This window comes from Curcuma longa, chromosome 21 (assembly GCF_044706935.1).
Source record: "Curcuma longa cultivar G26 ecotype Majalengka, Jawa Barat chromosome 21, ITB_CL_G26_1.1, whole genome shotgun sequence".
Classification (NCBI taxonomy): Eukaryota; Viridiplantae; Streptophyta; class Magnoliopsida; order Zingiberales; family Zingiberaceae; genus Curcuma; species Curcuma longa.
Window position 1 is genome coordinate 9,630,124 of NC_133881.1, and position 13,222 is coordinate 9,643,345.

The window sequence follows — 13,222 nt, forward strand, 5'->3', positions numbered from 1 at the left end:
ATGGATGATTATTATACATATATGTTTTTTTTCTGTGTTGGATTCTGTCAATATGAAAATGAGACATGTTGGATGTGCAGACAAGCATCTTTTACATTGGCATGCAGGAAACATACACACCAATATCAAAAACCAATTTGTTCTAACATAGCTACTTAGGAAAGATTCCTTCAACTGCAGTTGCTGATGATATTTGCAGGGTGCCAAGTGATAATGCTTCATTCTAACATATGATCATATTGCAGAATATGTTTTTCTAATTAAATGCGACTAAAATTGAGCATTTTTAGAAAGGCATATGTATTCATCCTATGAAATTATGTAAAAATTATCATCACAAAATTTAGCATTGCAGACATATACACATAAGAAAAATTGTAATCCATTTAAAAAATATATTGATGTTCGCACATTATGATATAAGTAGTCAACTAGTCATACTATCAGATTTTACGTGTTCATCTGTTTTTCTTCACTTTTTTTCAATCATGAATGTCTATATGGTTGTAATTGACCACGTTATCACACATTTTCCACTTGCAAGACTTTTCATTCTTCTAAAGCTATGAGCAAATTTTAGGAAGTGTAAGTAGGCATTATTGTGGTCAACTCATTACATAATGGATATGCGGTATGCAGAGACATATTTGGACATTATTGAAAAATATTTTTAAAAGCTTTATATTGATATCAAAAGTATTTATCATTTGAAGCACTTATGATTTAAAAGCTATTAAATTTGGTTATTTGGTTGTGTTTAAATTGATTTGACTGAACCACATTTTTTTTAGCTGCACATGCAACATGTAGCCATATGCAATTGCCCCTCTTCAAATTCTACCATAATGACTACATATGTAACCCCAGCATGAGGGTTTTAAACCATTGGTACAAGAGAATCCTATAACAAATGTCTATTCGGATTTGGTGAAACTATGCATACATCTTTTAGCAATCTTTTAAATAATCAAATAGTTAAATTACAAGTTGGATTCAGAGAGAAGCTTGATGATATATTGGGTTTATGTTTATCATTGTTCAACAATACTCTAGAAGTGATATGGTTCGACTAGATTATTTTATTTTGGCCTTTTTGACAAAGGCTTTAAGTTAGGGTTGCTTGTGGAATTGATGTGTGCATCAAGTATATAGGGACTTAAAAGTGTGCACGTAGAGCTCGGAACTCATGACTTGACAAGGTTGAGTTATATGAATTACTTGATGCAATCAAGTTGGATGAACTATGCTCAATGACTCAGAGGTTTGTAATAAGGTGGATTCAATGGTCATCAATGACAGATGGTTTGTAACATTGGGGGATCAAAAATTATGACGAGGTGAGCTCGTAGGTGATTGGAGAAAGATGATCTGTAATGATGCGAGCTCATAGGTGATTGAAGAAAGATGATGTGGAGCATCTAAGAGACTTCTAGTGAGACTTACTCAAGGCTGTCTAATAGAAGGTGAACTATATAGGTAAACACAAAGAAGGATGATTATGCATTTATGCTAGAGCAAGCTTGAAGGGTTCAATGCATTCGAGGGCAATGCAAATCATTGACTAGGTTGAAGATTTGACTATTTGAGCTGTGAGAAATTAAGAGAGATTGTAATATTGCGGTTTACACTTTTGGGCTGAGCTGTGAGAAATAAAGAGCGATTGTAATATTGAGAGGTATACACTTTTGGGCTGAGCTGTGAGAAATTAAGAGTGATTGTAACCTTAACGTTCACACTTTTGGGCAACATTATCAAGATAATGTGTATGACTAGGTAGAGGTTTTGCTTGCCTTGTGACTTGTAGGAAGCTTTTGAATAAGGGATAATAAGTGTCGACTTAAGTATTCAGTCGACTGGAGAACATGATTAGAGTACTAACTATTTTTTACATTATTAGAGAACATGATTTGACTGGAACGCTTGCTCCTATTCAACCCAATCACAACGGGCACCTTATTTCAACAAAGTTTCTTTCCAAGATAACGAGACCAAGCAACTAACATGTTTAACTAACACCGCTTATTCATGCTTTAGAACAACACCTACTTTATCTTTATCCGCCTCCCTTCTTTTTAGTCATTGCATGTCTTATCTTAGTCTGATCATTAAGCTGTTGGATTTCTCTTTGAAATTTTCCATGCTTCTCTTTTTTTCCATAATTTCATCAATTGAAAAGAAAATTTTAGACGCAGGTGATTGGTCACCAGAAGTGATCAGTTTCGTTAGGTACACTTTGTATGTCTTTCTTTCACATCTTTTTTTCTTCATCTGAATTGGCCCACAAAATTTACTGGTGGAACAGGACATTTATGTCGAAAACTGACTTCTGGTACGAAAGATTTATTTATTTTTTAATATCCGGCATCATTAACTGATGGGTCCAGCTCGCTGTTAGGAAGTTTCCTCCACGAATTTTCTTCAATAAGTTAAATAACTTCAGTACTCTAACTGGATTCTTTCTGAATAAGCCTCCTTTAGCTGACATAATGGTGAGATGGGAGACAAATAATTTGGTAGAAAATCAAAAGTCATCAAGAAGCTGCGCCTCTATTAAAAATTATTAAAACATCTCTTCACCCTTAATTTGATACTCAAAAATACCTTTTTTTTTGTACTCCACCTTAAAGTAATTTTGATTTGTTCTAAGGTGGTAAAATTTTGATTAAATCTTATTCAAAGTCAAAGTTGTTTGTGTCCTCGTAATAATATATCTTTTAAGGTAGAACAGTTTTGATCAAAGTTATTTGGTGCAATTTTAATTAAGCTTCTTTCAAGAAGCTTGAAGGACCACAAAGGAGTATTTCGAATATCAAATTACAGATAGAATGCTGTTTTAATAATTTTTAAAAAGGAATGCTATGGATAATTATAGGTACCTTTTGATTTTCTACCAAATAATTTTGTGTTCGTACCAATTTGATGTAGTCAAGCATACTTCGGCTTTGAGCGGTCCTGATGGGACGGTTGAGGTATTTTATAGCACTTAAATCGATAGAACAATTCTGGATTAGTTGCATGATGTGAGTGGGTTACTTCATGCAATGTTTCAGGCTATTTTGGAGCATGCCTTTTTGTCTTTGTTTGCTAGATCATGTTATTTTGCTGGAAGTTTAGTTGCTATTGTTGACTATAACTTTTTGGGTACTTATTCTAATTCTTTTATTGGCAATGTACCTTCTCCCTTTTCCCAACGTAGCCTGGTATCAACATTTTCTTGTTTTGAAAAAATTGTTTCATGTGCTAAAGTTATCACCTATATGCTTGCATATTGCCTAACATAATTTTTTTTATTCTTCAATTGTCTCTATTAGACCATGAAAACTTATTAGTTACAACTAAACTAACTTTGAACAAAAGACTAGACATCAAGTAGATGGGTGATTTTTCTGTGACGATTGTAATATATTCAATCAGAAATGCTTCTTGAGAAAGAAGACTAATTGTAAGCAATAGGAGCATTTCCTTATTTGAAATTGTTATCCATGAAACACACACACACACACATTCAGGAAGACATTGGTTTGCTCTGAGATTTTAGTATCGAATGTGTCAGGGTGCGTTCTGGCTTTATTGTGATTCCCTTTAGCATTTTATTGGTGTTGATGGTTATGGTTTGCCTCCTCAACTTCAGAGACGCTTGCATTCTCAAGTGACTTTTATTTGCTAGTATCTGAAAAATATTGAATGCATTCATAGCTACTTTCTCGTAAATTAGTTCAAAATAGCATATATGGTTCTACATATCAGAATGATATTTAATGGCATTCCAATAGCCAGTTACAATATACACTATATTTGCAGCTTAAAACCCGTCTAGTTGAGGTACTGGTCCTCGCTGAAGTCCAGCATATCATCAAGCGTGAATGTCTCAGGATCAAATTCCATATCTAAGCTGCTGGTGGAAGATCGAATGCTCGATGTAACATCATATTGGTCCGAAGCAACCCCCATGAAATGCGCTACTGGAGCAGAGCCTTCAAAGTCTGAGAAGTCAGGGAGCGCCAGAAGTTCTGTTGAGCCACTGCGAGGTGAGTGATTGCTTAGCACTTCTTCATCGCACTCCAGCTTTACTGGGGGAAGAAGTGGTGCAGAAGAAAGAGGAGCTTCTTGGTGAGTATTTGCAGTATCTCCCGATTTGAAACTGATAATCCAAGGCGCTGCTAACTTGGTTGAATCCATGCATGTGTGTTCTCCTATGTACATGATGGTGAACATGGAGGCATCCTCTGTCTTCTGGACTTGTCGCGTGGCTTGGCAATCTCTGTCAAACTTGTGTGAGCATCTGTAGTAGCTTCTGCAAATCAGAACAAATCATCTCAAATTCCCTTGGACAAATCATGAAACGCAGGTATGCAACCCATCTACATCATACTAAGTGTTCGAAATGTTTTTGCTCACTATTAACTGGGAAAAAGCATATAATCCGATTTTAGTTCAACTTAATTTTGGTTGGTATATTGTTTTTACGGCACATTAATGCTTCGATACATCATGTTCTTTGAATTTCCTCAAACTTGGGCTTCTCTATGACACTGAATAGAATTTCTACTTAGATAAAGAGAATTGAATTTTCATTCTGAGCTGATCATCTCTAGCATAAAACGTTCAGATAAACATGAGAGGGGCTGAATTGGTACCTCTGATGCGTAGTACCGTATATGATCTTCTGTCCATACTTTCTCCATGTGTAGCCATCTTCGATCTCCTTGGCAATAATTGTTCTGCATGTGTATGGATGTGATCTGCAACATGAAACAAGTTGAATTGATTAAACAAGACCAAAGAAAAAGAAACATATATATAACTACAAAAGCTTCTTTTCCTCCTGACAACTTCAAAAGTGTGGAGTTAGTTACAAGTCATTGTTGTCTCAACAAAAAGCCAAATTTATGCTGCATTATGAGATTCCCTTCAAGCCAATAACCAGGAGGATATCGAATGTCTCCCCTCAATTAATGACCAGGAGCGATCCAAATGCCCACAAGGCCAACGTTATCAGGAGTGATGAACTTGAATTTTAATTAGTTATCCACAAAAAAGATTTTTGTTTTCTTTTACCTTCTTCTATATCCGGATCTTCTTGGTGTTTGCATCTTCCTCTTCATACCGGAGATTTCACTCTTCGGTTCATCAGAACTGGCCTGAGCAAGTGGTGCTTCAGCTGTTGTCTCCCTGCCCAACAAAGAGATTGCTCTTGAGATGGTTTCTATTACCTCAACGGCCAACTCCATCGTCGGATTGCCACCGGAAGAGTTCCCCAGCAGAGGGCTCTCCTCAAACTGCAGCTGGGCTTGCAGGCGAGTAGCCGAGTCCTGCCCCTTGAGCAACTCTTCGACCACCATCATCTTCACCATCTGCCATGAACTGCCTTGATCATGATCATGAGACCCCATCCCCATATTTAACTCTAAGCCCCTCCCTCTTTTCTGATCAAGGCGTTTGATGCCGGCAGCAGAAACCGTGGTGGAAGTAACAAAAAGGGCAGAGGAAAATTATATAGAGAAAGGGAAAGAGGATAAGGCTAGGAAGGAACGTGGAAATGGAACCCACGCAAGAAGACAAAAGGCAAAGGTGGGGGACGTAAGCGTACAACGTAACCAGATGACGTCACGACATCCTCTGCAAGTAGATTTTTAAAAACGGCACCAGTTAATTTATACAGTTTGATGGTTTGAATCGTTTCAATACACTTTGGGAGATCTAGTGACAATATTATATCAATGTAATCCTTGTATCTTATATATTTAGCTTGCCAGGCCAAACTGTTGTTGGGATACTCAGCACGTTGACGGGATTCTCTCTCAGGACTGTAATGGAGGCATGTGCATTCCTTCTCCAGATCGGAACCTAACTTCATAGAATAAGGCACAGTGGACGGTAAGTGAAGTTTTGTAATTTGTTCATACATTTAATATCTCAAATCCTTCATTTTGAGCAATTTGGAAAATATTTTCACTGTTACTTTGGATCTACGGTACTTCTTATGTGTATTTGTATTATTAAATTATAGCCTATCAGATCATACCATTCGTCCAAGTGAACATTTGTTTACATATAATAGTGTAGTACTTCTTGTCTTCAGAAACTTTATGTCAATGTCTACACATTACTCAGCCGAAGCTACCAGCTGGCCACCACCCACCAGATTCGCATCAATTAACACAGTGCCTTTTGGTGCGTATTCTATTCTATTGATCGTGTCAGTCATTATCAACTACTAGTTCAAATCCGTGTGGAGTGATCCAAGGAATAAGACAACCTAAAGGAAACCTCGTTCATTGTTACTTCTTTGTTTGGAGTAAGATTATTACCAGAAGGTTCAGAATTGCGTTTGTGTTTAAGTAGCAGGTGCAGTTCGAACCACGTCTTTTTCGATCATCTTATTTGTGGTTGGAGATCTCTAAATTTTACGAAGATTTCTTTTATAGTCTGTGGATCTAAATTTAAGCAGTTTTCATTTCGTATTATACTTTTTTGTCTTCATCGTTTTCTCTTTTAATGGTCAGCCGTTCAAACCGGTGGAGTTAACTGTGCAATCACGGTTGAGTTAGTTGAACAGTGGGTAAACTGTGAAACCTTAAGCACGTGTGTAATTTAATTGTCCAACAAATATCCATCGGTTCGCCGGTCGGCGGTTCCAAATTCACTGGTTAGACCGAGCGGCCGGTTCGACCGTGCAAAGCCCGGAGAACGACACGTGGCTTCTCGCCCCACACACCTCCTGGCGAGTTAAACCCTTGACACGCAAGGTGAAGAGAAAAATCCGCGAGGGGAACATCGCCGGTGGCGTCCATGGCGATCTCATCCATCAGAAGCGCGACTGGCGCCGGCTTCCCCCTGTTTTTCAACTACTCTCAGGTCCTTGATTCTCCCTCAATTGCCTTCTGTCTTCTCTTCGTTGGCCCTGTTCTTGCTAATGAAGTATTTGATCGGTAGCCTTGCCTTCGGTTTCGACCTAAACTAAGGGAACTCTACTAACTATGGCTTTCATGCCTTATTGGATTGCAGCGACCTGCGATGGCATGCTCAGTACCGTTGAGGAATTTCAGTCGCCCATCGAGCAGAACCTTGGTGTTGGCTAGGTATTCGCAAGCTAGTGATATATCCACACGATTCCAAGGTACTGAATATTGACTTCAAGATCTCTCTTTTGTATGTGTTGACCGTCATGACAGTTCAAAATCAATAAAAAATGATACTTAGTGGATGTGCTTGTGGAGATTGAGGTGAGATATATGATCAGCTTTCATTGTGATACCTTATGCTCATAGTTGAAGTGGCCAGTGTTAGGACTAGAGTGCGATTATACAATTTTCCTTCACCTGCCTTAGTTTACTTTCAGTATCTTCTTCGCATTTTTGTCATTTAAGTTATTTAGGTGGGAGACTGAGATTATTTTTCAACGTTTTTTTATGAGATCAAAAAGCTAAGATGAACTTTGCTATTCTTATTGATAGGTAAACTAATGCATTTTGTTCTATGTTTATTGCTTCATGTTTAGATAGCATGGAAAAATTGCCCAAGCTGGTTGAAGACATCATTCAAACATCAATTAACACAGGGCCTAGAGGCGCATTAAGACTAGCTCAAGGCATTCAAGCTGTTGTTGGGGTTGGAGGGGAGTGGCTTACTGATTTATCCAAGGTACATGTGTTAGTTCTAAATAGATCAAGTTTGTAGGTGGTATTTGATGCAAAGCAACTTTGAATGCAAAACATGCTGTTCATGATAGAATTGTGTAGGTGAGAGGAGTGCTACTTATACTGAGCAAATATGCCTAAAAAGGAGGGGGCACCACTAGATACATTTGCTCTTGGATGATTCGTAGTTGTCCATGTTCAATGTCAAATGTTGATGTTATTTTTTTGCACTTGGTTTGTATATCCAAAGCTGAACAGTCTTTATGGGGCTTCTTTTGAGTGCAAATTCCACATAAACCACGATTCACTTTAAGGAAGATTTTCATGAGGTAGTGAATATTTTAACTCCAGTACAATACAATCAATCACACACAATGGGCTTGGAATTTGATGTAGTTTCAATTATTCAGTCCAATTTCGTTGTCCATCTTATGATTATTACTGTTGATGGTTTTCTTGAGAATATATCATCTTCATGTTTGTGAACCTTAAGCCCTTGTTAAAGCAGTATTAATTTCATAGTTCCTGTGCATTTTCTTTAATAGACAAGGAACATGCTTGAGTGGCAACCAGTAAAGATTTAACTCCAGTTGATGATAACTAAAATGTGTCATCTTAGAAGTCGAACTATAATGCTTGTCTTTTAAGCCACTGTGACTTTGATTTGCATTATGCAAAAAATTGTTCGTTGAATATGTGACCCTTGTAAAATTTGGATAATTAATGAATTTAGAATGACTATACAGTTGTTCACATGACATGAATATAATCTTGTGCTAAGCTTATTGTTGTAATATTGTATAAAAAAACTATTTTCTTTGTCGCATTGGTTTGTTATTGGAACTTGGAAGCTGTTCTATTAATTTACTTTGTATGTCATAGTCACTATATTTAGAATAAGTACTACACCTTTACACTTTAGCAGGCAACAAATACATCTTCGGGCTTGCCACCTAACATGCAGCTTGGATTACTTTCACCTTTTTACCTGAGGAAGCTATTTGAACGCCTGGGGGCAACATATATCAAGTTGGGACAGGTACAATGAGCTAATTTGATTCAGTCAAACTCCTTAGAACGGTTTTCGGTGACATTCCATTGCCTAAAGATTGAATTCCACTTAGCTTTTGATGCAAAGTCTCTATGAAATGCCTGTACAATATTTTCTGCCTGACGTGCATTAACTCTGGGTTTATGCCAGATCTTATCCATGGTGGGAAGCCTATGGTACTAACTGTATCCCATGCTAGTATTGCTGCATTTTTTTTATAGATTTTGATTTATTCCCATAAGAAGGCACTATTAAGATTTGTAGACCTCTGGTTATTTTTTTGGAACTGAATAACTTGTAGAGGCAATAATAGGATTTTCTTACTTGGCCTATTCCTGTTTTTCCTTTTTTGTGTTGTTTGGCAAGTTGTTGGTTTGGGAAGAATACAAATGTGACTGGGAGTTATTGATTTTTCTTGTAGTTTTGTTCCAGATTCCCCATATGTTTTCTACTTAACTCATTGAAAAGGTTTCTTGTTTATGAAATATTTGCTTCATGGAATAAAGATAAGAGTTTTTTTCCTTGAAATAAGGAAATTTATAACTAATGAATCCATCACAAACACTGGCATAACATAAGTGTAGCATTAACATTTTTTATCAGCAACATGTTCCCTGGTTCAGGAACTTGTTGATGATGATGATGTTATTCCTCAGTAAATCATCTGGTGCAAATTGCTCGTCTCTTTCTCACTGCTATAATATAATCAAGTAGTTGGGGGTCCTTGTTGATACCCTATGTTCAGAATCTTTGTTGAAATTTCAGTTTTTTTAGCTCATCACTTGATTATTCGATGGTGCAGTTCATTGCTTCTGCTCCAACACTGTTTCCTGCAGAGTATGTTCAGGAGTTTCAGAACTGCTTTGATCGGGCTCCTGCAATTCCTTTCAATGAAATTGAAGCAATATTGCGTGAGGACCTACAGAGACCACTAGATAGTATCTATGAATATATTGATCCTGTTCCAATAGCCTCAGCTTCTATAGCTCAGGTTTGTGAACATGCTCATATGCCCTTGATTTCTGACATTATTCTGTAAGGAAAATTTGTTTAATTCACAGTTCATTCTATAGGTTCATGGTGCCCGGTTAAAAAATTCACAGCAGGAAGTTGTGATAAAGGTTTTAAAGCCTGGCATCGAAGATATATTAGTTGCAGATCTGAATTTTGTTTATATTGTTGCTCGGATCTTGGAGTTCCTAAACCCAGAACTTCGTCGGACATCACTGGTATATAACCCATTCTTGTGTTTCAAATTGAAACAAAGAAATATGCTTGCATATTGTCCATATAAATCAATTAATGCTTATTGTTATTAAATAACGGTAACCATAAGGAATGTTTTTTAATTATCAGCAATCTCCCTCACTTCTAGAATACCCAACGAGTACAATTATGCTGCATGGATCAGCTACTATTTGAGATTACATACATGGATTTTATCATGCCATGAGCTTTATGTAAAATTATGCTGATAGAAATATTTAGAACTTACTCTGCTCAGTTAAATTAGGGTGTTAATTCGTCAATCTAGTTCAGGTTTGCTATTATATTTCACTAAGGATTTTGTCGAGTGACTTCATTTTAGCTGAGACAACAAATATCTAAACCATGAATTCTAACTCTTATTTTGTTGATCAAGGTTATAAGTCATCTTTTTTGGATTAATATGGTACAATCTTTTTACTAGGTTGGAATTGTGAGAGATATAAAGGACTCGATGCTTGAAGAAGTTGACTTCCAAAAAGAAGCTGCTAATATTGAATCTTTCAGGAGATATTTGGAAAATATGGGACTTGAGAGGCAGGCCAAGGCTCCCATTGTTTATCGGCATTGTAGCACACGCCGTGTGTTGACAATGGAGAGACTTTATGGGGTTCCTCTCACTGACCTTGATTCTATAAGATCTCTTGTTCCAGATCCTGAACTGACTTTAGTTACTGCACTGAATGTCTGGTAACAATATAATAGCATTCCAGCAAGTCTTTAAATTTTGGCATAGAACTACAGCAATATATTTTTTTCCCTGCTTGATATGTAGGTTTGGAAGCTTGATTGCATGTGACAACTTCCACGCAGATGTGCATGCAGGAAATTTGTGGTTACTTCGGGATGGTCGAATTGGTTTTCTTGATTTTGGTATGTTTTTGTTTGCCAGTTTTGAATTAATTGAGGTTTAGGAAAATCTTATTGCAGTTCCTTTATCTTGAGTGCATGCTGGTTCTTGCAATTGAGCTCTTTATTATTTGTTGGTTCTGTTAGGAATGTTATTTAGTCTAATGTTGGCCCCTTGTAATTTTAGATTTAGAATGTGCTATTAATAATCGTATTTCGATAGCCTTATGTTCATGCAATGTATCTGTTGTTTAGGAATTGTGGGGCGTATATCTCCAAAGACGTGGGCAGCCATGGAGGCCTTTTTGGCATCCTTTGCAAATGAAGATTATGAATCTATGGCTACTTCGTTAATCGAAATGGGCGCTACAGAGAAAAATGTAGATGTTAGTGCCTTTGCAAGAGACTTGGAGAAAATTTTTTCTTCGATACAGGTATGCTGCTTCAGAATATGTGCCTAAATGATAATACCTAAGCTCCTGAAAAGTGTGCAGACTAAAATAAATTTTTAGTTTCTATGATTTATCATCCAGACTAACAATACAGAAAAATAAATGCATATAAGGTAGCAATTGCAGTTTGAAGAAGTTTTGCAGCATTGTTCTAAAATGATACCTTAGAATCAGCTACTGCTAGTAAAATATGAAGAACCAGACATTTAGTAGTTGATTAAACAAACTGGAATCTTTTATCTTGATCTCCTGTAGGATCTAGATACCGAAGTTGTTGTTGCAACTGCAAGAACGCCTGATGCATCTGCAGCTGCTATTTCTGCCAATGTGATTGTTGATGAGAGGCAGATGAATGCATTGTTCCTCGATGTGGTAAGCTTGTTCTCCCCTCGTTTGAAGACTGCAATCTTGATTCATTTTGAAATGTATACGACAAACCACAATGTCTATTACTCATTCACTCATCACATCTGCTTGCTGCAGGTAAGAGTAAGCGAGTCATACGGGTTGAAATTTCCTCGTGAATTTGCACTTCTCATGAAGCAACTGTTGTACTTTGATCGTTACACCCGATTGCTCGCGCCCAACATGAACATGCTTCAGGACCAGAGGATAACTATCGTCTCCAACCGGCGAATGCGAAGGAGCATGGGGGAGTATTCTAGTTCGATACAAGTGGATACGGGTATGTAGACTCGATACAAGTGCATATACAAACTGGATAAGCAATTACTAGGTATTTCATCATTGCAAATACAACAAAAGCATTTACATGTATCTGAATTGATATTTTTCTAGTTTACGACTTAGTAGATCAAATCACAAAATGAATTCATCGAGCGAATATTTCATCATCAAAGAATCTGTTGTTTGGTAAGATGAACACAGTCAAACTTATTCATCGCCGATACGATAGAGAGGCGGTCGATGAACAAACTTGTGCTCGAGTCTTTGATCACTTTGCGAGGTCCTGAAAGTCCTTCGAAATTTGCTGCCTCCAAATTGTATTCTTTTTGCCTATGATTATGTTGTGAACAACAAAATCCCAAAGAAAATCTTTTCCTGAGATTTTGTCGTGAGCAACTGGATGATAAAAAAATACTTGAGAAATAAAAATGAAGGAAGACTTCTTGACGGTTAAACTCCATTTAGTTTCGTTGCTTCACGTTTACACGTTCTATTAATTGATTTTGAAATTCAGGCTGTATTATAATTGCAAATTGCTTTTCCCACCCTTGACACCGCAACCCCCCCCCCCCCCCCCCCCCCCTCTCTATTTCCCATTCAAATATCATTTTTACCCTTTTTTTTCTTTGTTTTTTATTTTATTTTACTTATATATATATATTTTAATTTTAATTAATTTTTATTTAGTTTTTTTAAATTAATTTTGTTTATTATTTTTTCATTAATATTATTTAATTTTTATAATTTAGTTTTAATTTTTATTTTGTTTATTATTTTTTAATTTTATTTAATTTTTATAAATAATAATTCTTAAAATTTATAATTAAAAATAAACAAAATATTATAAACATATAAAAAAATTATTCAAAAAAATAAAACTGATAAAAAAATTGAAAAAAAATTGATTAACAAAAAAATAAAATCAATAAAAAAATAAAATTTTAAAAATAATAAATTGAAAAAAATACAAGTATTATGAAAAAATTATAAACAAAATTAATTAAAAATAAAATTTATATAAAATTGAAAAATATAATAAATAAAATTGATTAAAAAAAATTAAATAAAATTTATATAAAATTCTAAAAATAAAGTATTGATAAAAAATAATAAACAAAATTGGTTAAAAAATAAAACTAAATATAAATTAAATAAAATTGAAAAAAAATATCGTATTGATGAAAAAAATAATAAATGAAATTAATTTAAAAATAAAACTAAATAAAATTAAAAATATATGAGAATTATTTTTAAATAAAATTAAATGAAAATTTAAA

General features: G+C 35.6%; 2 protein-coding genes across 2 annotated transcripts; one reads left to right on the top strand and one right to left on the bottom strand.

The window, feature by feature from the left end:
- Positions 1–3,671: 3,671 nt before the first annotated feature.
- Positions 3,672–5,447, bottom strand: LOC141815577 (transcription factor WRKY45-1-like). The gene is made up of 3 exons (XM_074703528.1): positions 5,059–5,447; positions 4,638–4,742; positions 3,672–4,294 (listed from the first exon to the last, which is right to left on the bottom strand). The coding sequence occupies exons 1-3, from the start codon at positions 5,397–5,399 to the stop codon at positions 3,814–3,816; spliced, it is 927 nt and encodes a 308-aa protein (XP_074559629.1). The 5' UTR covers positions 5,400–5,447; the 3' UTR covers positions 3,672–3,813.
- A 1,295-nt stretch (positions 5,448–6,742) lies between these two features.
- On the top strand, positions 6,743–12,253 carry LOC141815570 (putative aarF domain-containing protein kinase At5g05200, chloroplastic). The gene is made up of 11 exons (XM_074703522.1): positions 6,743–6,858; positions 7,009–7,120; positions 7,502–7,644; positions 8,566–8,679; positions 9,494–9,682; positions 9,765–9,920; positions 10,382–10,647; positions 10,733–10,830; positions 11,062–11,240; positions 11,514–11,630; positions 11,742–12,253. The coding sequence occupies exons 1-11, from the start codon at positions 6,793–6,795 to the stop codon at positions 11,949–11,951; spliced, it is 1,650 nt and encodes a 549-aa protein (XP_074559623.1). The 5' UTR covers positions 6,743–6,792; the 3' UTR covers positions 11,952–12,253.
- The last annotated feature ends 969 nt before the right edge of the window (positions 12,254–13,222 follow it).

What these genes read in the sequence shown, in the direction of transcription:
- LOC141815577 (XM_074703528.1), bottom strand. Translation starts at nt 5,399, where the DNA reads ATGGGGATGGGGTCTCATGATCATGATCAAGGCAGTTCATGGCAGATG. An exon ending in AGATCCGGATATAGAAGAAG is followed by an intron (nt 4,743 to 5,058) that starts GTAAAAGAAAAC and finishes TTCATGTTGCAG; the next exon opens with ATCACATCCATACACATGCA. An exon ending in TACGGTACTACGCATCAGAG is followed by an intron (nt 4,295 to 4,637) that starts GTACCAATTCAG and finishes TCTGATTTGCAG; the next exon opens with AAGCTACTACAGATGCTCAC.
- LOC141815570 (XM_074703522.1), top strand. Translation starts at nt 6,793, where the DNA reads ATGGCGATCTCATCCATCAGAAGCGCGACTGGCGCCGGCTTCCCCCTG. An exon ending in TATATCCACACGATTCCAAG is followed by an intron (nt 7,121 to 7,501) that starts GTACTGAATATT and finishes CTTCATGTTTAG; the next exon opens with ATAGCATGGAAAAATTGCCC. An exon ending in GGCTTACTGATTTATCCAAG is followed by an intron (nt 7,645 to 8,565) that starts GTACATGTGTTA and finishes ACACTTTAGCAG; the next exon opens with GCAACAAATACATCTTCGGG.